Source organism: Platalea leucorodia (genome assembly GCF_965183815.1).
Source record: "Platalea leucorodia genome assembly, chromosome: 21".
Classification (NCBI taxonomy): Eukaryota; Metazoa; Chordata; class Aves; order Pelecaniformes; family Threskiornithidae; genus Platalea; species Platalea leucorodia.
The window spans coordinates 2,330,248-2,354,833 of NC_138843.1; the positions used below are offsets into that span (position 1 = coordinate 2,330,248).

Genomic DNA, 24,586 nt, shown 5'->3' on the forward strand with positions numbered 1-24,586 from the left:
GAGCGCTCCAGCGCAGGTCAGCCCTGCGTTACTCCAGCAGATGAACAAGAGCGATGTTGAAACCCATTTCAACCACTTAAATGTTTTAAGGGCTTAGAGTAGGACTTAACTAAAGCAAGCAGGAGCCATTACTTTTGAATTTAAGATGGGCAGGATTAAGAAAACCTTTAAGTATTAGTTTTTTGTGCCTGTGCTGTGGCTCAGCTCACTTCAGGTGTAGGGCAGACTGCTTACCTGGCTCTCCAGCAGGAGGGAGGGCGACTGTCCCCCTCCACCGCCCCATCCCGGCACTGGGGAGCAGCGTAAGGAGGTGGGTGACAGCCCCGGAGTGGCTGTAGTGAGTTTATACCCTGTAAGACCAGGCCTAAGCACTGAAACTGCATTTCAGTAGATGCTGAGCCACTCCGGTGCCCAGAGCCAGGCCAAGCTTTGCTGAGCGACCACCTGTGACACAGGTAAATGCCACTTCCATGTTTACCGCAGCGCAGGGGAAGCGGGAGGGAGGAGATCTTTCGGGCCGGACTGCTCACCTCTAGCTCCAGCCTTCCGTAACTCCTGCGGCTCCCTCCCTGCACCCACGGGTGGGCGCGGACCCCCACCCCGGGGCTCGGGACAGCCCCCTTGCAGCCAGAGGAGGGGAGGGGGCAGGGCATTTAACAGAGTTTTCACAGTTCATTTGCTTACCCATGTACGCTATGCACACACCCCACTTTTGTACTAGTCTGTGTTTAAAAAAAAGTAATAAACTTGGAAGTTTATACAATCAGACTAAGTTTTAATGAATGTTGCATGGTTTCATCATTGAAAGTTAGGGGCCACCTTGAATGCAAGAGCTGTTTATTAATATGTTACTGATGACAAACAGGTTTAAAACAAACTGAGACAAAATCAAAAAAGAGTAACACCGTGCTAGCACTGATGTCTGGATTTATAAAACTCAGTAACTGCTACAAAGGAAAAAACCAGCACAAAGCAGAGGCAAGCATTCCCATCGGTGAAAGAAAGGGGGTGAGGGCAGAGGAGGGGGTTACATTACTCAATGGATTGCATTGCACAGAGGGTTACAGCTTAAACCTATCAGAAAAGTCTATACCACTATGCAGCCTACAGAAGGAAAAAAATTAAAAAGCCCTTCGGCAACATTAATAAATAAAACAGTCCATCTTACAAGGAAGGAAGGTGGCCCGTGTCTCCATTCTTTCACATTTTAGAAGTCTAAACTCTGGAGGCTTTTTATGAGAAAAGAATGGTTTTCGTTTCTGGAAAGTTTCTTTTGCAGTTCTTGAACTATGTTCTCTGCAGGACTGAAAGAAAATTTTGAACACCTGTTCCATGTTTATGTGCACGCTACTCACGGTTTGTGGGCATGCTACACCAGGTCTGCACTGGGGGAGAGACACTGGAAAAACTACAGCAAGTACAGGTTATGAAAGCGGGTCAACGATTACAGAAAGGACAGTAATGAAAGGGCTTCCCCCCCAGTTACAAAAAGTGGGTTTTACGTCATTTAAGTACATTCATATGAGAGGTATTTTGAGTTCCCCCCCAAAAAAAAGACTAGAAACACTTGGAGCCCTTTGAGTATAAAGCTAACGTAATTCAAACTTTAAAAACGCCGAGGTTAGTGAATCACACTCTACTGTTCTTTGCCAATTAGGAGGTAGAGGTTAGTCTAATTTAGGGATCTGATAAAAATGGGTCTGTAGGAATTTTAAATTCTCTGCGCTGTTTCTAAAAAGGTTCAGACAGAAATAAAATGCTCCCAGTGTTCCCATATGACTTATTTAAGACATGGGTACAACTTAGAAATTGCATGGCTTCTCTTATGTGCTGTTTTCAGTTTTGACTTCCAGCTATTTCTCAAGCCAGCATTGATGGCACAGCCGTGTCCACTACCTGAAAAATAGGCTCCGGGTTTGGTTTTCAACACCTGAATCTTTCAGCTATCTGCATTAATCACCGAAGAAGCCACACAAAAGCCTAACCCATTATCTCTAGTTATACCCAGCTATCAGAGGCCACCTTCCAACAACTGCCTGCTTTGTCCATTTTTCCAACCTGCTTCGGTAACATTGTAGAGTCTTTACTTCAAAACCAATATAATCCCCAGTTTCCACTACTTCTTCCCCAGATCTGAGGGAGCGAGTAAAGCAGGCCTGTTAGCATCTTTTCCTCCAGGGCCGAAGGGCACAGGAACCCATCCCCTTTCAAGCGCAAAGTTCATCTTACAGAAAGGCTTGTTTTTCACAGAGTAGAGTCCAGACAGTAGCCAATTAAAGCATACAGAAAACACTTTGAAACCCTCCTCCTGCTCGAGCGCGCAGGCTCCTTTCACTCTAACTGCTATCCAATGTAGGAAGAAGAGGCTGATTGCTGCAACTTTTAATCACACTGAAAGTTCTCAAGGTTGGTGCTCTAATTTAGTTTGGTTTTAAACTTTTTGTAAGCTTCTCAGAACAAGGATCTCCCAGGTCCACCACTAAGAATTCAGAGACAAACTTCTAAAAATTCAGTGCTCCTTTGAAAGAATCTCTTTAAAACCACCTTGTCACGAAAGACCCGTTCAGAATGTGGGCGACACGATGACACTAGGATTTCAGAGCCAGTGTTGGACAACAAAACCTGCATCTCAGAGTTGAGCATCAGCTATGTTCCGCTGGATTTCTGCTTGGCTGGCTGTCACTTAGTCAGGAACTCTCTCTCTCTCTCAAGATACTCTGCTTCTAAAATGTAAACAGTTACTGCTAAAATATAGTACCCCTTTAAAACGAGAACAACTCTGAGATGAGGGTTTTCCTCTCCCCATCTGCTCTGAAAAGTAATGCCCTGCTCGCAAAGAGAAGTATGGAATGAAGTGAAACCTGCTTAAGGCCCTTCTCTCGAGCTTGGTTGACTGGGGGAGCAGGGACTCAGCTGACCACTCATTTCAGGGTGAGTTGCCTTCCCCGTGAGGCGCCAGCCAGTCCTTCGGTGCTCTCTCTCCTCTCCGGTCAGTCTCCTTGTCTCAGTGAGCTAGCAGTGGGCTCTCTCGCGCGCGCTCCTTTCTCTCTCTCTCCTCTCCGTTGGTTGGTTTCTTTCTCCTGTTGCTCTCACACAGTGGTGCTTCAGTTTTAGCAGTGGAAAACAGGTATCCATTTTATTTTATTTTTTTTATTACCCAGAATAAAATGCTGATGAACTAAGCTCCACACAAGCTTAGCTCTTCTTCCTCAACCTGAAAGCAAAACAACAGTCCCGTTAGGAATGTCGCTCTTAAGACAGACACTGCGTTCATGAACTTAAATCAGGGAGTAAGAAGCAGAGGAGTGAACCTCGGGTGCCTTACACTCTAATACTGTGACAGTCCCGTCACTCCGCCATGTTGATATGCACGTTCACCCTGGTAAGTAGAGTCCTGTGACAGCGCCACGTCAATCTGAGATTTAAACTCATCACCAAGGTAACTGTCCTGAAAATGAAAGTGTGTGTTAAGCCTCTAACTCATTACCAAGCTCAAGTGCTCCCTTACAAAGCAGAACACCGGGCAGCCAAGGTTAATGATGAAGTCTGAGAGGTTTGGTTTTGTTGGGGATTCTTTTTTTTTTTTTTCTCCATTTGGTTGGTGTTCTGGTTTTTTTAAAATCTACTCTTTTTGCTGCAGGATTTCCACAGATACCAAGGTTTTTGCGATAGCTGGCTGTTGAACAGGCAAGCAGTTCAAAGTTAAGGCTCGAGCTAAAGTCTATACACGCAGCATTTCGCTTTTATGCCCGAGTGTACTTATAAAGTCCACCAAGTGGAGGAGTATGAAATGCTGTGGCCGAGTCATTGGAAATGGTTTTAGTTCCCATTTTCCTCAGTACTAGGGAACAAGGATGTGCACGCGCACAGATCACTGACATAAAACCCAGGAAAAAGAGCAGACTGTATATCAAATCCTGCTTACCTGTGATAATTCTGGTTGGGAGAGCCCAGGCTGACTCATCTGTGATGGCTGACTCATGGAGATATAGCCCTGAGTCAGTGGACCCTGGGAGAAAGGCTGGGACACCACATCTTGGCTCGCTTGACTATTTGGAAGGTTTGACTGACTAGTTCCAGGAATTCCAAAACGATTTTTCTGGCGCCCACCACGACCAGTCTTTCCTTTTGGCGCCCCACGTCCTGGAAAAGCGTTTATTCCAACCAACAGTGACAAGTCTTATACATGCAAACACGCGAGAATTAACTGTTTCGATAAAGACTCGATCACTCGCAAGAGGCAATGTTTTTATGGACTCAAAAGGCAGAACCACCAGTGCAGACACAGCAAAGGGACGCTCACTGGAGGCTGCCGTGCTGCTGTGTTTGTACTCCATACAACTCGGATTTGTTACTGAAGCATGTCATTATCTACTCTCACCAGCACTGCTGCCAGAGTAGCAAAACCCATTCTCCAACTTCAGACCTAAAATGTGGCTTTTGTACCATTTCACCCTTGCCCCCGTACCTGCGGCTGGTCCGTTCGCCTGGCCAAAGTATCCCGGTGGTGGCATCGGTGGCATCACAAGGTTGAAAGGGATAGGAATGTTCATAGCAGTGACGTGGCTGGGGCCAGCACTAATCATCCCGATCTGGTCGTGGGTCTGGAAGTACATGTTGGATGGGCGCCCTGGGGAGGGGAGGAAAAGCCACAATGATTTCCAGCATCCTGAATATTTAAAAATCAATTCATATTCCTGCTTTTAACAGTAATAGGAAGAGTTGTGAGCAGGATAAATCAGAACCAGAAATTGAAAGGACAAGCCTACCACTGCCAAGAACCACCAGTATCTCTGGTTCACCATTTATTCCACACTTGAAAATTTCAGAGACTCATCTAACACATGTTCATCCTACACAATTACTCTTCTACAGCACCATTTAAGACTCCCAAAACGCTTACACACACCCCCACCCCCCTTTCCCCTCATTTTTTACTTGCTCTGCAGACATCCAGTTAGACTGTAGGGGCTTCTACGTACGGAGAGCAAAATTCAGGCACACCTGAACGTTTTCAGTTCTTAAATTCCCTACTTCTCTGTAGTGGCTCTTCAAACTTTTAAAAGAAAGGACTAGTTGGGGGAAAACCAAATAAATCTATAAAGGTGTTAATTTTGATAGCTTCCTTTACCTTGACTGCTCCGGTCATAGACAGATCCTGGAATAATAGCCTCACGTGCGTCATACATGGCAGTAGTCATGAACCGGGCACCCTGGAAGCATTACAGGAGTTAGACAAAGCCTTTGCATAGAAAACTCGGCACTGCAACTTCAGTGTAAGTTATTTTGGGTAAAAAACCCAGTTAAACTCCACAGGTAATGCATACTCTACAAGTGCGGAGGAAACTAACTGGCCCTAATACATGGAAAACATCCAACTATCATTTCAACTACATCATGCCAGCAAGAAAAAAAAAAAAAAAGATCCTACAGGCAGCCTATCTCAAACTGTGAAACACCTGCTGAATTTTCAGTCTGTTTTGAGGTTCTGATGAGGTTCCCTTGCTCTATTGCTACCATTGTCCTGTGACGGCTGATAAGCCCCCCCCCCAACTACTTATGTTAAAGGATAAGTATAAAACTTGCAGGTTGAGGATTAAGTCCAATGCTATTAAGTACACACGCCTAACGAGCTTGCCATTTCTACACAAAAGTTACTTGATGTTTCATTCACCTCAGAAGTTACCCCCTCATAAAAAAATTTTGCAGTAAATAGCAATAAAAAAGCACCAAAAAGGCTTTCCCACAGGCGTTCAACTTAGAAACAGCTGAAGCAGCACCTTACCGGGGTCACACTGAATTAACTAGGGATCAGAAATGGAAAGTGATGGGTGTGTGAGGCTCTGTGGGTGACTGCTTATTCCATCCATTTATAATTGATCAATCAACCCCCAGTTGCTCCATGGCACAAACATCTGAGAGACAGGAAAGGTCAGCTTACTGGGTTGATGGTATTGACAAGTTTCCGGGGCTTGCTGAACTGCATAAGGCTTTCCCGGAGGTTATTCAGTGGTCCCTCCACCAGAACCTTCTGCTCCTTGTAGTAATTCAGCAGGTGGTTCCAAAGCGGTTGTTTAGACAGCGCCTTTGGGTTCCCAACAATAATTACTCCATACCTGTACAACAGCAGACAAACAGAGAAACTAAAATTAACTTTGACTAAAACCAAAGCCATGTTACATATTGACGTCAGAACAGCCGCAAAGTCAATCTCTCTTGCAGTAAATTCAGGCACCTAACAAAAGCCCAGGACAGTAGGCGTAGGAGACCCTGACTCAATTGTTTTGTTTACAACAGATGATTTCTGTAGTATGACAAAACACTTAAAAGGAGATTGCTGCAGCCAGTTTCTCAATAATTGCAAGCTTCCTTTTGCAGGCTTGCCAAACACGTCAGTGTGCTCAACCAACCACGCTGTTTTGGTTTAAAGCTTGCAGAAACCAAGGAAGCCAACCAACATGGTATTGACCCCACATTACCCTTCTCAGTAATCAAATCCATTTTAAGAGATGCAAAATGGTAAAGAAAATGGTTGCTGGAAGGGATAAAGCAGCAGATGAAAGGAAGAGTTCTGTCCTGCAGACAAAGGGGAACGACATGGCGGCTTCTGCAAACTACTGATGCCAAGTGGTAACACTGATTAGGTGGAGAGCGCTCTTGGAAGTTGTAGGGAATGTTGAAATCACTCAAGGGTCCCTTAAACCGGGTGGGGAAGGGGCCTGCTACCCACAAAACACAGACCTTTTGTTAGTCGGACTGCATCGATGCTTTAGCAGACCGAATCAGGTCTCTAGAATAGATAAAAATTTGCCCAATATTACTTCACCTTGCTCTGGTAAGAGCTACATTAAGACGCCTGGGGTCATTCAGAAACCCTATTCCTTGGTGTTCGTTGGCCCTCACGCAAGAAAGGATAATAAAGTCCTTCTCTCGTCCCTGGAAGGCATCCACACTTGCAATTTCCACTTCCTGAAACAGAGGAAAACACGTAAATCACGGAAGCACAGTGCAAAACAGTTATGCTACCAACAGGCATTACAAAATGTGCTGGCCATGCACTAGCAGTTCCCATCATTTGACAAAAATGTTATTTTTGTAATGACGAATGATTTGATAATTCCACTGGTCACTAAATAGTTTCCCTAAAGGAGAACACACAGTCTCAGTTTAGGACAAATTACTTTTATGTTCACTGCTTTATGGTTCTCACATTTCCCCAAAACTGGCATTTGTGCTACGGAAAGCATCCCTTTTCTAGGTATGCTGCCAAAAAGACTTCTGGCAATTCCAAAACCTCGTAGTGAGACGGCTCCAAATTAGCACTGCTGCTCCCAGCTACCAAGAAACCTGAATCAGAGGGACAGATCATTCCTGGCAGAAGTAAAAGTATTTCCACCAAGCCTTCCTTCAGTGAAAACACTGACCAAGTTCTCGATATTGCAAAACAGACTACATTAAACATACAACCGCCTTGTTTGTAGCAACAAATTTTAATGTTTGGTAGAGGAGTTCCACTGATGGCTGGGCATATTCCCAAGCAAATAAATAGTATGACCATCAGAATTTATGGAGCTTGGTTTCCTGCATGTCTCTTGGCTTGATGCTTTTATCTAAGACACAAGCTGACTGAAGCTTTTCCACAGCTGAAGCACTAATGACCTCTCCCTTCTGTGCCTCAATGAGTCCTCAGAGGACGGACTCACTGAAGCCTTCCTGTCAACAGAGACCTTAACAGGGCTTTCTCCTTCATCTGGCCAACTGCTCCCCTGACGCCTACTGGCATTTGCTACCTCCTAAACTCTCCTCCCTCGTCTATTTTAACTACAATTAACTAAAGCACTCTAAAATTACTGAAGAATAAACACAGACTGACGCCTAAGAAGCCAGACTAAAACCGAAAATAATGTGAAGTTTCACAATATCTGACTTTTCTCGCTTCCCCGCATCCCAAGCGTTCTCGTTTGTGCAATGACTCCGTACCTGGTAGAGCTTTGTATGCAAGGAACCACTGAATTGCATGTACTGCACCAGATAGGATCGCTGACCTTCATAAGGAGTAATAATGCCAATCTGATCTGGTTTGGCACCAGCTTTCAATAGCTTTGTAGTTATCTTCTCCACATTGGCAGCTTCCGTCCTAGAAAGAGAGAGTTGTTTATCTAAGGAGAATCAAGGCATTAGGCCTAACTTTTTGCAAGGCAATGGGTCTAAAAAACTTGAACATATATGCTGTGCTAGCCTTTTGTCAGAAAGTCTACTTCAAGAAAGAGATCAATTTTACACTGCATAGCTCAAGCACTCCAATTAATTCGGCTTAAGCTTTGCAGGAACGTTCACCACTATCCCCTCTTGACTTCGGCCACGCATAGATATTCTCAGCCAGAGGAACACGGGCAAAAGCCAACACCTCAACAAAAGGTCTCAGAATGACACAGAAATTTCTCCTTAATATACACCTCCACCTTCTCAGAACTACACGACTGCACTTCCTGGAATAGCAAAATTAATGGTGGCCATCATTCTGAAATGGAACTTCTTAGCAGAGTTAAATGTACACATGTACTTTGAGTGAGATAATTAAAAATGTTCCAGCCTGCTGTGCAAACAGATCCTTCAGTTGCTTTATCTTAAAGTTTTAAATATAGAATGTTTTTAATGCCAATCTCCCTGTCAGCCAACTATTGTGCCATTTGTTTGTGCGCAATCTGGCTTGCCGCATTCGGCAGTCTTGCACATGCTGTTCATGAAACAGACCAAGATTAAAAATATCACAGCAGATATTTTTCATAACTTGGTCTGGTTTCCCTTCCAGGCACATGAACAAATGCATACGACCAAGAGGAGCAAAACGTTTCAAGCTCACTCTTTGAAAAAGAAAATGAAATTCCCATCCCTTTCGCACCCCCGCCAAAATCTAAGACTTAGGAGTCTGCTTTAGGAGCTACTGGAATTTTGGCTTCAAAATGGGACTTGATCAGCATTTCCTGCTGCAACTGCAGTCAGTTTACGTGCTGGCTCAAGTTCATCCCACATACTAGGCACTTAAACTGTCCCATGCTCCTTATGCTACCAGTGAAGGAAAGCATGCACCTCCACAGAACAATTCAAACCCACTTAAGATCTGAACTGCTCCCACCGGAGATGCCTTTTTCTCTTTGTTTACTGTAAAGGGAGCTGGGGCAAATCAACTCCGAAATGCGGCTCGGCCTGCGCTATCCTTGAGGGCAGCTTTTATTAAAAAAAGCACACAAGCAATTTCAATCATAGCTGTTAATAGGAAACAGCATTTTATTAATTTAGAAGAGTACTGCAGAACGTAAGAATCAATAGCACTGAAGTACTGTATCCCAGCACACAATCCATTTGAGGTCTGTGGGTTGGCTCATTTGAAGTACAGATACCACCTTCACAGAAGCAGAAAGTAACTCTTTTTCGAAAACACAAGCCTTTATTTAGCTGTTATGCCTTTATGTACATCGCAGGGCAAGCGATGGTGAATACAGAATGCTATGAATTTTGTTGCAGAGATTCTGCAGGATAGAGAAACGCTTAGCCATTTGGTTTGTGGCAGGAACCATATATTGCACTTTCCCTTGACTCCATTAACTGTGACTGTCTCCAAGGGATGTCACAGCATTATTAACAGATTCACTTAATCTCCCTTACATTTGAGATACTTAAAAATACTTCATCCCAGTGTAAGTTTATATATCTCGGTGTTGAATTTGGTTTACCTGTTCAAGTAAGAAGTGCCTGAGCTGGCAATTTCTTCCTGTCCTTGTGTAACATAGAAAAACATTGGCTTATCTGGCTGTGGCCACTGGAAATCAAACCCCTTTTTCACACGGTCGGCTGAAGAGCACAAAAACAGTAAGTAAAAAAAGTCAGCACTGCTTTACTAGCAAGAACACTCATTTTCATATCAAAGCACCTTAAAGACTCAAAACTGTAAGTGCAATGGCAATTCTCTTTTTAAGCGAATGTATTAAAAAACTCATCTAGATTAAAGAATCCTTCCTTTGATCCTTAATGAATGGGGAAAAAAAGTAATTTGCAGAAGCACTATTCTTGCTTACCTGCAGTAACACCATTCTGGAGTGAGCCCTCATAGAAGATATTGGATGGAAAAGCACTGAGTGCGGGATGCATGCGATACTGCACTTGCAGGCGGATGGGACGAATCCCCAGCACCACAAGCCTCTCAAAGAGAGACTGAGATAGGCCAGCCTTTGCAGCTTTTTTACACATCACAACAGGACCAAGCTGGCAGTGGTCACCTACAAGAATAAGCTGTGGAAAAGAAAGTTTGATCTCAGTTGGTATTTTCTGAAACTTGCCCAACAGCTAGAAACCATAGCAATATCCTACTATGAAACATATTTGGAACTAATCAGTCTGATTTGTAATAAACTTCAGATCTAATCTAAGGCTTATAAACCTTTAGTGTCAACTAGCTGTTCAGCTGATCATTTTCAAATAAAATCTTAGTCTCCAGATTGCTCCAACAGGACCAATATGTTCTAGGCAAAGATTATGCCATGGGAACAGAAAGCTAACAGGACTAACACAAAATAGTGTCATTTAGATCTCTTATTATGGAATTGTCTTCCACGAAAGGAAAGGATTTTTGTGCCTACACTGTGAACGTTACTGCTTGATGCTATTTCCTCTATTTATAAACTGTTTTCTTTAATGAAATCCAAAGGTTCCTACCTGCTTTGCTCCCAGGACGACTGGCACCATGCACTCTGGCTCAGTAGCCTGCGTGCTTTCATCGATCAGAATGGAGCGGAACTGCATTTTTGCAAGTCTTGGATCACCAGCTCCCACACACGTGCAACAGATCACATCTGCATTCTGAGACAGAAACACAACTGACATTAATCGAGTAGGATATCAATGGACAATATTTCTACATGGAAGAGTATTCAATACCATTCCAGGAATCCCCCCAAAAGTTAAATTGTACTCTGATCTCCACCCACAAGTTGCAACTATGCCTCAAGCGGCAGAAAGCCGTTATTTAAGCTGCTAGAACCGATGGAACCTTACCATAAGTAATTCACGCTCTGCTGTTCGTTTCAGTGCACGGTAACGTTTCTCATCAGCAGATGACAGTTCTCCAGTTTCATCTTTAAGCTGCTGCAGTTTCTGAAGCTCTGGCATGCTGCAAAAAAAGGAATTTTGCTTTACAGCCTAATTAACAACTTGGCAGGATTACGGTGGAACTCATTTGTAAAACTAAATGTGGTATGTATACAAACAAAGAAGTTACCACATCAAGCAAATACATGTTGTCGTCATTACACAGTTCATCAGTTGTGTCCATCACAACACTTAAGTTGTGGGGTTTTTTTCATTCCCCTGCCCCCCTCAACCATTTCTTACCTATCCATGTTTCTGATCTGGTTATGCAATGCCAAGAAGGACACAGGAGAGTCAATTGCCTCACGACTTTTAGCACACAGACGAACCACTTTCAGTCCAGTTTGATGGATCTTCTCAGTCAACTGATCTACAGCTATATTACTTGGAGCACAGACTAACACAGGCCTTGGAAAAAAAAATTAAGCAAAAAGTAAGTCTCCATGAGCTGTAAACTTTTATTTTTTTTGTAATAAAATTATGTGTTAGGACACACGTCCCCTAAAAATCTGCTGGGGAAGAATACTTTCTGAAATAAGCACAAGTCTGCCCAGAAAAATATACTTCTAGAAAACCTCTAGTTCAATGATACAAATTGTTTTAATTTTTAAAATCAAGTTGATTCTTTGACTATTAATAAAGTAACCTCATACATAAATATCTAGAGAGAATAGTTCTTACCCATTGCCCTGTCTAGCCAGATGATAGACAATTGTGGCTGATGTCACTGTTTTTCCGGTACCAGGGGGACCCTGAATAAGGCTCAGAGGACGCTGCAGGACAGTCTTCACAGCATAAACCTATAAAAAAATTTTATTGCTATTTAGCATTCAATGCACAGGAAGTTACAAAGTTGTTCAACCTCTATTCATAAATCCTTTATCATATTCTCTGCGTGTAGTAAAAAGGAGATGAGGTTACCTGAGAATGGTTGAGATCAGGGAGTCCTTGTGCTGTAAAGCGCTTTGGCAACTGGCATTTAATAATTACATCTTCTACCTCATGACCTAACAGTTTGTGATAAATGTACCCAGACACTGAAGTCTCATCCACAGCAAATGTTTTTAAAGCACTCTGCATTCTGAGATGAGGGAAGGACAGAAAAAAAAAAAATCAGTGTGACCTCAAATACAACTATGCACAAGTGTCCTAACAAAGGTTAATCAGACATCAGGCACAAATTAAAATATACCTTGGGAAAAAGAGAACAGCGTAGAACACTTACTAACAGAGTTAAGAGACAAAAATTAAGACTCCGCAAACACAGATCTTGTTTTTCCCCATGTGAGTCCTACAAAGTATTATAACCAGAAAAATCTGTAGAGAAACACCAGCCTTTGACAGAATCTGCAATAGTAATTTTAGGTGCAAGATCTGAAGAAGATTTATACTCAGTACATCTCTTTCAGGACCACAAACAAACTCCTGTCTTACAAAATGCAGTACAGACTTGTCTGAAGCCTACTGACCCCACAGCCAATTCAAATGCCTTGAAATTTCAACTAGTTAACGCAATTCAAAGTTTAGGAAGCTAAAATCAGAAAGCACTTCATGATGGGGCAGTGTTCAGGAAGCTGAACTACAGAACAGTTTTTCTTCTTACATCCCAAGTATTACTAAACGTAAGGTAAATTTCCCCTCCTGACGTGTTTGCAACAAACCTTAAGCATGCCTTCAAAATGAGAAAAATTGACAGTGTGATGGCATTTAGATTAATTCCATTTCTAGTAAAAGTTAGGCCTGTTGCTCTTCTGAACCAGATATCAGATGTTCACAGGCTTGATACATTGGGCATACTCGGATTTCTGATCGCTAGCATCACAAACCAATACAACTTTCCTCATTCAAGAATTCCCACTGAAGGTAAAGGAAAATATATACACCGACTGCACCCATTATCTGCCAAGTTTTGAAATGCTTTCTCAATACCTGTCAAATGAAGTAGACTTCCACACAAAATCCACTTGGAAGTTATGAGTAACTTCCACAGGCGCTCCAACGCTGCTCCTCAGCTCAATGGCTATCTCATCACCATAATCTGTAGAACCTCGTTAAGTAGTAATCTATAGCAAAAATTTGAATTTTATTTTTCCCAATTTTGATTTTTTTAGCATATCCCCATGACAAATTAAAATGATCTCAGAATTATTTATACACATTTACTGATTTCTCAGAGAGATTTCAACCTTCCTGAAGGATTTCAAGCCTTCCTGAAGGCTCACTAAGTAAAGGATACTATCAGGAACTTTGATAACATGACCAATTCCCTTCCACAAAGGGGCCAGGTCTCCTTTATACCTCAAGCAGATCTCATCTCCTTGCATAAGACGCATATCTACAAAGGAAGGAAAAAATGCTCTCAGAATATTCGCCAAGGAAGGAAAAAATGCTCTCAGAATATTCGCCAATGAACAACCATCCCCCAACACAAAAAACTTACAGCGCTATCTTATATCCCAGGCCAGATCAACACAGGTCTTTAAACACTGATGTTATTCACCAGGCATAAAAACCCCAGACAAAACACACAATCAAGCTGTCATTACCTGAATCAGTCTTTGGCAAAGTGAAATAAGCAATTCGTTTCTTGTTCAAGCCCAGGTCCCATCTGACCGTGATGTTATCTTGGGTCTAATGGTAAAGAAAAGGCATCTATTATGTTCTTAAAGAGCTGTTTGCCAACTACCACAGTCCTCAGTGTCCTACGCTTCAAAATAGTAGAGAAGTACAAAACTTGCTGTTCCAGTGTCACAGTATAGACAAATATCTGTATTTATTCTTATGGACTGAGTTCACACCATCTGCAGAAGATAATTCTGGTCTACAAAAGCATTACTTAGTTAATGAGAAACAGTCCTCATCACCATCTGCGTTATTCTCTCCCCTCACCTTTAAAACATTCACTAAGTGCTTCCATTACCTCATATAATTCAAGTTTGACTGGAAACTCTGACTAAGGTAACTGCAGGTTATGAGGATAACATAAGAGAAGGTGGCCAAGTTGCACAGTTCTATGATATAATATGGTACTTGGAAAGATAAACTTTGAACACAGAAAACAGGGAAGCTCCCAAGTGTTTCAAGCTCTTTTTTAAAACCTCAGTTTGAGGATTTTTCTCTCCTCTCCTTGTTATCATACATCACTTTTACTACTGTAATTACTGTGACATAATAGTACTGTAACAGACATTTATTTCACTTGAGCCTTCCTTCTATGCTGTTACCAGCGACCACGTGTTTGATACCAGAGAACTGGTCAGAAGCCCCCTCAGACAGACCTATTTCAAGCACATTACCTGAGACTCCTTGAGTTTCTTGTCATAGTCTGCCTCAAGCTTGACTAGAGGACCAAATATATTTTGGTATTGATAAGCATCTTCATATCTAAGCAGGACGTGCTGTGGTTCTTCATCAACACCAGGCTTTTCTAAGTCCTCAAGGGTTGCAGATGGATTTTCCTAGAATTTAAAGCACAAATGTTGTCTTTCAAAGTTTTAAGTACAAACAAGTGACAAGCTCTCACTGTGCAACAGGACTGATAGTACTGTGGAAGTTATATCAAGGTATAATAACCTGTTAAAACTACCCCAAGACATTATATGTCATGCTCGCTCACATCCAGTCAGGTTTGTTATGCGTTAAAGGACAAACCGAAAACCCTCTCAAAAAGCAATAACTGAATACCCAGCGTGGACTAACAGCTCCCTGCTCAGCAAGTCAGCATGTAAAGCAGAAACAAGTGGCAGACTTGATAGGGGGAAGGAAAGTTGTTTTTTCAGATTGCCTGACAGTGCAACTCAAACAGAGCTGAAGAACCTAAGGGGGAAACCTTTCTACTTTGATAAATGATGTCCTGAATCCTTTGATCAATTCCCAGTTGCATTGCTTGTCAAATCTGCAAGATTTAAACCTCATGTGATTTAAATATGTTCCCTGCCTTATACAGTTGCTAAAACAATCTTGTCCCTCCTTCATAAAAACACAAAATTAGCACTTGGTAAAATACAACCCGTATTTGAAAAGCAGCACATACCTTCCAAAGTTCTTCCAGTTTGTTAATCTGTTGAGCTGTAATCTGACGTGCTCTCAGCTGTTCCTGTTCAGATGGAATCTTTACCAGCCATGAAAGGAAACAGCGATCTTGGATAAGAGGCTGCCACTGTGAACTGTCCCAATTAATATCCTTTAAACTGCTCTGGCTGGCACATGGCTGCCTGCACAACCAAAATATGGAAAAAATTATTAAATTAGACAAGTGTAAGAAAAAGTCTATCGTGTGAAGTGTCATAATAGGTTTATCATGCTCTTAGAACAACTCAAGTATCTCACTTAAAAGGGAAAACCAAAACAACCTCAGCCTGCTGGGCCAATTCATTTTTTAGTTCCTGTATTTGCTATTTCAACACCAGGAAGGCTAGGTATCGTAACCAGTATTTCTTGGGTGTTTCCAGAACTGAAAATTTCAGCACCTAAAATATTAAATGGCACTCACCTTTGAAAGTGGTTACAGTCCATTAGATTACGCACACATATATATCAGAAAACACTCAGGATTACTTCCCATCTGTTGTTTAAACAAATAGGAAAACTCATTCTGTAGAAACACACCTTCTACTGTCAAATACGTGGTAAGTGACAGCGTTTAATAAAGATATATACAATTATAAAATTGTGATTTCTGACAGAACTTAATCAGAGAACAATTTCCGATTTACTGTCGTCTTCAAATGATTCTACAAGCTGACAGAAAAACATACTGTGTAATAGACTCACTACTGCAGCAGGGCTCCAGAGTAACTTCCTTAACTGATACGTTATTCTTCCACGTCTGAAAATCACAGTCTAACAAAGGGGAAAAACACCTTTCTTCCGTTAAGTACCGCTTCATTTGGGAGAAATACTTTTCTATAGATCTAAGACATTTGCCCAGCGTAACAGAATGTTTCTTTATTGCATTATCTACTTCTATACAATTCAAAAAGTCTATATGATCATTTAAAGGAAAACCAGTGGCAAATCAGCGTATAAAATAGATTTTGGAACAAAATGAAAGCAAGCATTGCCCTTTACAAATAAGGCTATGCAATAGACTCGACACAAACATGCCAACAAAGGCATTCTCTCACCTGCACAGCAAAACCACCACAGAGTCTGCCTTAGCTGGAATAAAGCCAAGGAGAAACACATTACGACATCCGCAGTTATAACATTCCAAGACAGTCTCTCCTAGAGGTCCATCTTTATGGAGAGTCACCTCTTTGCACTTCGCTCTCACAAGATGATTAACAATGTGGCTGAAACCAGAGAAGACATACATTTGTATGACGTTAATAGGAAAATCAGATTTAGTCCTAACTTAATATATCGGCTCACTTATTAAAAGACACAAGTAAAATCTATTTATGCTGTGGCAGACATCGGCAAGATCTTGCTCTTTTCATCCAAGCAAAGATACTGCTAACACACTTTGAGTGGTTTCTCAGTGCATGAATGCTTTAAGGTAGATGAGCGCGAAAGAATAGGAAACATGTAAAAAATTCTTTTTATGCTACTGGTAATTGAAAGAAGCCTCCCGAAGCTCCGCAGGTCAAGAGCATCAGTTCTACCGTGCTGTGCAGGAACACAGGATGGGGGAAGCAGCAGCAAGCTCACTTCACAAAAGTGATTCAAGTTTTGCTGAGATCAAGGTCTAAGTTGGCAACAGTGGAAAAGCTAAAGAGGAGGTTGGAGGCTCACATTTAAGTCACTAGACTTCGATGATCACCAAAATGTAAGTCACAGACATCATACCACTTCAAAACAAACACGCTCTAAACCAAGATTGTCATTATTATTTCCATCATTTGACTGTTTACCTGCCAGATGTATTTCCACGCCCATTACAGAACCACTTTTTGCTGGTGTTACAGTAAACCACACAAGCAGGGTCATGGATACCACAGTAACTGAAATTAAAAATGAAGAAAAACAGGAAGTGATTGGGTATTTGCTTATAAGAAAATTCAAATACAAGATTTAAAGTACCTAGTAGTGTACAAAAATAAGGGGAAGTGAAAATTAGGGAACACGAGTGTTGGTGAAAGTATCAAACACGAGCTAAACTTTTGTTTGGAGTCACAAGCATTTGAACTCTTCCCACCATTATTCTATTGCTCGAGAAAGATCAAAGACCTACTGGACGTGGCGGCTCTAAGTGTACACAAGAGCTCACCAGAGGGCACCATCTTCCTACCAGTACGTGGCTGTCTGAGGAAGTTGCTCTCAAATTCTAAAAATCCTCTAAGCATACACCTTTCACTCACACAAAGTGCTCCTGCCCTCTGGAAATAAGAAGCCTGGGGCAAAGGTTAGGCCTTACCTGCAAGCATGCACAGGAAGATCCTTTGTGTAATAGGTATCTTCTTCATCTTCTTCAAAATTCAATTCTGCCAGAAGCTGGCTGGTTTTAGCCACGTTATCATCCACAGCTCCATTCTGTAGAATGCCATCAGGTCCATTAACCTGAAATACAAGCTCAGTGCTTAAGTTATACAATCAAAACAGACTCCAAAACATAAAGCCAAGGACAGTAACCCCTACTCCTCAAAGCAAAAACTTGTGTTTGATTTAGAAAAACTCAAAAGGAAAGAAAAATGCTGGGAAAAGCTGAAACACATACCAGTTATATATATATATATTTTCCCGCTTCATATTTTTTATATATATATATATAAAACACATACCAGTTATATATATGTATATATATTTTCCCACTTCATATATATATATATATATATATATATTCCCGCTTCATTAGCTCCTGTTTTACAGGATTATTTAAACTCCAACTGAGTAGAAAAAAGTCAACAAAAGGAGACTGCTTTCCTGCAGATTACATTTTTCCATACAGTCTTACACAACACACAATTCCCTTTAAACAATTCCAGCAGCATCAAACATTGTTTTTTCATCCCTCATTCTACTCCAGGAATCTACCTGAAAACAGGATCTTTACTGTATAGCACTTTCCCCGCCTATTTCTGCTGTTCTCTATTCACCAAATCAATGTTCCCACCCCAAGATATCAGAAGCACAACTTCGTGACACTTGGACAATAGAGACCAGGTAATCAACAAACCTGTTCTCATATGAGCCTAATTAAAAAAAATATATGAATAGTGTAAGAAAGAACAGAAACTGGTTTTCAGCAGAGTGGCTAACTCTCCAGGCAGTACCGCTTGTTCAAGATATACTAACCATATTACGTACTGAATCAAACAAATATACTTGCAAAATACATCAGGTATGACAGTCACTGTTGTGGTACTTTAAATTTGTTTCAGCTACAACACGATTTCATTTAAAAAACAAGGCCTCTCCAAGTTATCCAAGAGAGCTGCAAAAGTCCATCAAAACTAGTCATGCAGCTCAAGTTTTCAGAGCCACACACTTCAGAGATCGTGTGCTAACGCAGCACGTACAAACCAGGTGTGCTCTCTTTCCACTGAGGATACACTGCCAGAACCATGAAGTTCTGCAACATTTGGTGCTGTGTCAGCAACTTTTACACTCCAAGTCTTTCTCACGTTAAAAATAACTCCTTTTTGGCAATACTGAGCCCAGTGCGTTTACCACCAGGAAGGAGCATCAAGCAGCATGAATGTCACAAATTAGATTTCGGCATGGCTAGAGCAGCCGTTGCCCCTTGGGCCTCACAGGTGTTCTGGTTTAATTCCACGGCTGCATCCCTGCAGACTAACAGCCATGGGGAGCTTCAGCACCTGAACACGGTGCTGTCAACAAGCTCCACAATGGCTAGATCCCCACACGCCCCAAAGCTTTGTTCACTCAATCACTTGATTCTTTGACTTGTTTAGCCAAGATCTCACTAAAACCTGAGAAGAGATAAGCATACCATAATCCACGTTAACGTTGAGTGGAAAAAGGTGGGGAAGGGACCACCACAGTGGCTGCAGTGATGAGCACAATATTAACAAAACATTTGAGATGAGTGCTGTGAGGCAGTTTCCCTATCACAGCAAAATCATCAGATGTATTAACCCCCCCCAACTGTTTCTAAAGCTATTGGGTTAGACAAGATGAGATTTATTTCTGAAAATTTTAACTAGCTAATAAATGGGAGCATAAGAGTCACTCGAGGCCTTTGTCTATCAATATAGTATTTTAGTAACTTTTGCACTTAGACATTTAATGCAATTTATCTGGTATCTGTAACTTAATTCTCTGACAAGAGATGAGAAAGCTGTCCACAGTGGGAAGAACGTTAAACCTTTATTAAAAGAAATTTGATTAAAGTAGTTGCTGTAGCATTTTAAAGCTCTAACTCATAAGCAAATCAAAACAAGCTTACTTCTCCGAAAGTCTCATTTAGATTCCATGCCAGCTAGTTTCAGTATTGCACATTAAAATTTAACAGCCAATTGCAAACATTAAATTTAAAAATAAGTGTAAGCCACTTCACATTTCCCCTTAGCAGTAAGGTACTGGACTCAATGACACAAGCTTTGTTTCATTATCTTCAAATGAAATGAGGTGCATTTGCAAAACACAATCTAAGTGGTATGACTTTTTATTGATGTTACCTCCAAGTACTGGCTTTTAATAGAAAGAATCAGCCAAGAGGAACTGTCGGCATAGAATGTGCAGAAGTAGTGGAGGGAAAAGGGAAAAAAAATGAAAGAAACTGCAGCAGCACGCAACAGCCCATTAGTATGATGAACCCAAATCCAATCAGCTCACTGTGTAATAGCATCTCCACAGATGTTTGAAGATAAATAGCCATTTTAGATAGTGCCATTTTACAAAATACGAAGATAACTTATTAACTGACCATGGAACAGGTGGAGTTCCAAAGCCTTAAGCTAATCTGAACTTCTTAGAAGCACGAATACCAGGCACTCACAGGTGCCCTTCTAGCAGTCTATTCCAAAGAGCCATAATACATTAGCACACACATCAGCTGACAAGCTTAATCAATTTTTTTTTGGGTGCTCATAAAAAATTGGATTGCTGAACAGTAATAAAATTCTGAACATTTTTTTAAGGCGGAAAACCAAGAAACTACAACAACTGCAAGCTACTTGGACTTCTGCACCAGGTGACTGCGTTAGTTACACCCCGGGGAGCTGCTGCCCTTTCAGAGAGTGAGGCAGGAATGATGTCACCTGTTACTATGAAAATCCAGCAGCGAGTACTAGGCCTTGGCAGGCACACAATGAGGAAGTGACTCAACTATTGTTCTAAAACCTACTGTGATGTTAGCCTATGTGCATATTATTAAAAATCTGGCACCATCAACTGTTGTATAAGGGGGGGCCTCCTCTATTTTAAACGTGTTGACTGAAACTTCTGGCACAGCAAGTTTAGCAGCTACAGCAATCTGAACACTGAGGTGCTCCGAAACTATCACCAAGGTACTGTGGTCCCTCCCTCGCTCCTTTTCTGGCCTCCAAAATACTCGCCAAGAGACAAGAGTAAAGGTCCGGGGAACTGAGCTACAGAATAGTAAATCAGATGACGTAATTTAAGTAGTGGCTGCTGCTGACCATGTGAGTCCCCAAATCAGCGGTAACAGAATATTACCATCTCAATTTCTCACGGTGCTTCCAGCTAACACACCCCACCCACATCAGCAGCTGATCCACAGGTGAACGCAGCTATATCCACTTAATGTCGTTCTACTTTAAAGTGGTACATTTCAAGCTGTAACAAGAAAAATAATTGCAGTTAAGTAGGTATTTTGCTAGAAGAGTACTCTTGTTACAAGACTGCAGTCCAATCGGTTGTGGCAATGCACTTCAACCCTGCACAGCAACCGCAGGACACCCAGTCACACTGTCCTGATTCAGGTCATTTCCCCCTCGCACTTTAGAAAAAAACCCACACGCTTCTGGACTTGCATGGATAAGCCAACTATTTGTTGTTTGTAGATTCTTTACATTAAAGCTATAGACTATTTACTGTACCTTATTATAATCTCTGATATTTATTTGTTCTCCCTTTCACAGTAAGGAAGGGGATATGGCCGAGAACATTCACCCCCACACCACCTCCAAAGCAGCGTGGAGTAAGCCGTATTTCCAGACGGGGACCTCAGCAACAAGGAGTAAGTCGTTTTGCTAAGATACAAAGTCTTTGGTAGAACTGGAAATGAAATCCAGCCCCCATAGTCCAGACCCAACACCTAATAGCTGACCCAGCCTCCTTCAGCCCCGCACTCAAACCGCTTAGCTAACACACTGACACCCTGTGCCTTGTCCATGAGGCTTGTGAGCACGTGACTGCTTCCTAGCGTCATAACCAAGTCCTTGCCTGGAAGAGTGAAGAAATAAAGCAGAAATCGGAATTTATCTTAAAATACTTAGAAAAAAATCTATTCCCATGTTTGATCGTAATTATAGGTAAACAATGGAAATATAGTTTTCTGAAAACAGTAGACATTGCTTCTGCGCTAACCTCTATCTTGTCAATTGGACGCTAATCAATTGTAACAACCACCTCTAACTAACAGTTAAATATACCTTGGGAAATTAAGCTCTCAGAGTGGCTAAATCAATTATATTTTCTTAAGAAATTATGTGCTCTGTATCACTCAACTAATCTTTTTAAACACTAGGACACTAAAAATATATCAGAATATGAAGCAACAGAGTAAAAGTATATACCTCCACTGTTGATCAGCTCCAAATGAAAATTATTTATTCAAGTAGCCTTAATTATAATCGCAGTGCCAATATTTAATTAAGCAAAACGTACGTGATCAATTTTTGGGCCTTAGAAGTTACTATTTAGTATGCCCCCTGCCAAAAGACAGAACAAGTTTAAATTATTTGTTGAAGGCAGCAAAATTTTCCCCAGAATCTTTAAAAACACATAATTTCTGATCTTATCACTCACGAGACCGTTGAAACGTACAAGTCTAAACAGATCCAGGGACCTGGGTTTTGCTGCACTTCAGCGCAGGAGGACACTATACTTACTACACTTCTGAGAGTTCCTGTTGCAAACGGTCCAGTCCCTCTCCCCACCCTCCCAAAAACCTACATTTCTGGAGGCAAAACCCCCACAAGAGTTTGCGGAAACATCATAAACGCACTCAGTTTAAAAAAAAAAAAAAAAAAAAAACAACCCTCCCTTCTTGCCAGGACAGGTAGTTATAGACATATAGTACCTGGATGTGCTCTCCAGATACTTTTTTTTCTTTTTACTTCAAAGGCTTTTCAAACATGTTTAGACAAAAAAAGACAAATTAATGCTCTCCTCTGGTCTTTTAGCTTATGAGGCTTATTTTGGGGTAGTTTTTCTTCTTCTGGCCACCTATTCTCTACTGTGAGTTCTGGAACAATCACCACCCATTAAAGCTTTAAAAACTATGATTTTATTAAAACAGTCTTTTTTAATTGACTAGTGTATAGTCTGACGGTACACAGACACGATCTTACTACTACTATAAATAATTCTGATATCTCAGTGCTCAAACTGGATAAAATCCACCAAACCCAAAATTCAAAAGCGGTAAGTAAACAGAAAATAACCAAACAGCCCATGGGGTCACATCTCTAATTCTGTCTTACAAACACACTAACCTGGAGCAAGTCACCGCACAGCAGCTACGCCCAGGCCGCACGCTGAGCACTTTCAAGCACAAGAACGCCATTCAATTTGTCCTGGGATAAACCCGATATGGCTCGGATGGGAGAATACCACCTTCGGTCTTGCACCGCACACCTGTAGATTCTCAGTGCCTGGACATGCCAGCCTGTTTGCAGTTTGCTTACTTCTGTTTCCACAGCTCTATCACTTACAGACCCTGACGCATCAGGTTTTGCAAGTAAAAGGAAAAACCAAGCCCACTCAAGCTATGTTTGGTTCAGGCTTAAAAACTTATCTGAAGCATTTCAACTCCTCTTCAAACCCATCCTTTAAAACACAAGTAATTTGCAAGCATTTAATTGTTAATGGGACTATACGAGTATTTATCTAGATGTAATGAAACTTAGCAGAATATTCCATGATCTTTAAATGGAGAAAAGTTTAACTTTTTAAAAAACATGGAAGAGTTCTTCAGGGGTTTGGGGCTTTTTTTGTTTGTTTTTTACTACAGACACAGTCAAGATGCAGCACAGTGACAGGTAGTATCTTAATTTGAAAGAATACTTCACTTGTGAGCATATAACCCCAGTTCCCTCTTTTTCTTTTGTTTCTGTGAATTGTTAAATAAATACAATTTAATTGCCGTTTACATACCAACCATCAACAGACTATACTAAAAAACAAAAATCACCTGTTTTTAAGTTATGAGGAACCAGATCTCTGAACTTAAGTCTCAGGCCATATCGACTGTCACTCCCATACAAACCCAAAACAAACCAGCCTAGCAACCGTGCAGCAGAAAAGGTGGCAAAGAAGATAAAAAAAAAAATAATAAAAAATCCGAAGCATATTTTGCTTTTAGCCACAGGAAGAAAGAAATCAAAGGAAGCAATGCTGAATTTCCCCAGCACTCAACTTTTGATAGCCTAATACAACCTATAGTCATATTTGCTTTAAAGAGGAACAGAACATGAAACGACATGCAGAAGCATTTCTGATTTCTTACTTCAACATCGCACCCAAAAGTGACACAACTGTCACGATACAACCGCCGAGTCCGCCGGCTTTACCAGCGGACAACCGGCTGCAAGTTCTCCCCCCAGCGCACTCTCCCTTATTCCCAGGGCAGAAGCGAAGCGCCGGGCTGCCAGGCCCTCCCTCCGCCGCCGGCCAGGGCCCGCCGGACCGCGGAGCGCCGGCAGCGGGCGGCCCCGCTCCGGCGCCGGCAGCCTCCTCTCCGCGGGGCAGGCGAGCAGCCACACGCGGCTTCCACTTCCCCGTCCGGCGCTGCCAACCCCGCAGCCCGCCCAGGGCTTCCCCTCGCCGGCCCCACGGCGGGCCCGCCCGCCCCTTCCGGACCCCCCCCACCGGAGACGCCCTGACCCCCCCCCCCCCCCCCCAGCGCACCGCGCCTCCGGCCCCGGACTCACCTGTGCTTCGATCGGTCCCGGCGGCCCCTGCCCCGCTCCGGGGGGGCCTTGGCCCTGTCCCGGCCCCGCCTGCCCGGGCCCGGGCGGGGTTTGGGTCTGACTGGGAAGAGTGAAGTCGGTGAACTCGAACTCGGAGCCCTGCGTGTCGGCGCCGAGCAGCTCGGCCTCCTCGGTGTCCAGGAAGGTGAGGGTCTGCGAGCTGGGGCCGTACGCCTCCACGCTCATGGCGGCGGCGGCGAGGAGAAGCGGCGCTTCCCCCACCCCCCCCCCCGCCCGAGCCGGCCGGGCCTCACCTCAGGGAGCCCGGGCGCCGCGCTTACGCGAGCGGCAGGATCCGCCGCGCGCACCAGGCCGCGCGCGCGAGCCGGCCACCAACCGAAGCCGCCGCCGCCCCGCTCGGGCGGTCCCAGGCGGCCGGA

At 42.5% G+C, this 24,586-nt stretch overlaps 1 protein-coding gene across 2 annotated transcripts; it reads right to left on the bottom strand.

Moving 5' to 3' along the window:
* Window positions 1-820: 820 nt before the first annotated feature.
* UPF1 (UPF1 RNA helicase and ATPase) lies at window positions 821-24,502 on the bottom strand. Of its 2 annotated transcripts, none has more exons than XM_082331182.1 (24): window positions 24,168-24,502; window positions 17,504-17,646; window positions 17,001-17,090; window positions 16,272-16,439; window positions 15,179-15,359; window positions 14,442-14,603; window positions 13,692-13,776; window positions 13,382-13,480; window positions 13,075-13,183; window positions 12,067-12,226; window positions 11,827-11,945; window positions 11,389-11,553; window positions 11,053-11,167; window positions 10,714-10,857; window positions 10,077-10,290; window positions 9,735-9,852; window positions 7,981-8,137; window positions 6,827-6,969; window positions 5,942-6,116; window positions 5,132-5,213; window positions 4,469-4,630; window positions 3,926-4,143; window positions 3,326-3,448; window positions 821-3,214 (listed from the first exon to the last, which is right to left on the bottom strand). In XM_082331182.1, exons 1-23 carry the CDS (start codon window positions 24,390-24,392, stop codon window positions 3,329-3,331), a joined length of 3,354 nt encoding a protein of 1,117 aa, XP_082187308.1. In that variant the 5' UTR covers window positions 24,393-24,502; the 3' UTR covers window positions 821-3,214; window positions 3,326-3,328. The 2 variants fall into 2 exon arrangements, with proteins under 2 accessions (XP_082187308.1, XP_082187307.1); XM_082331181.1 differs by having other exon boundaries at window positions 13,075-13,192.
* Window positions 24,503-24,586: the final 84 nt, after the last annotated feature.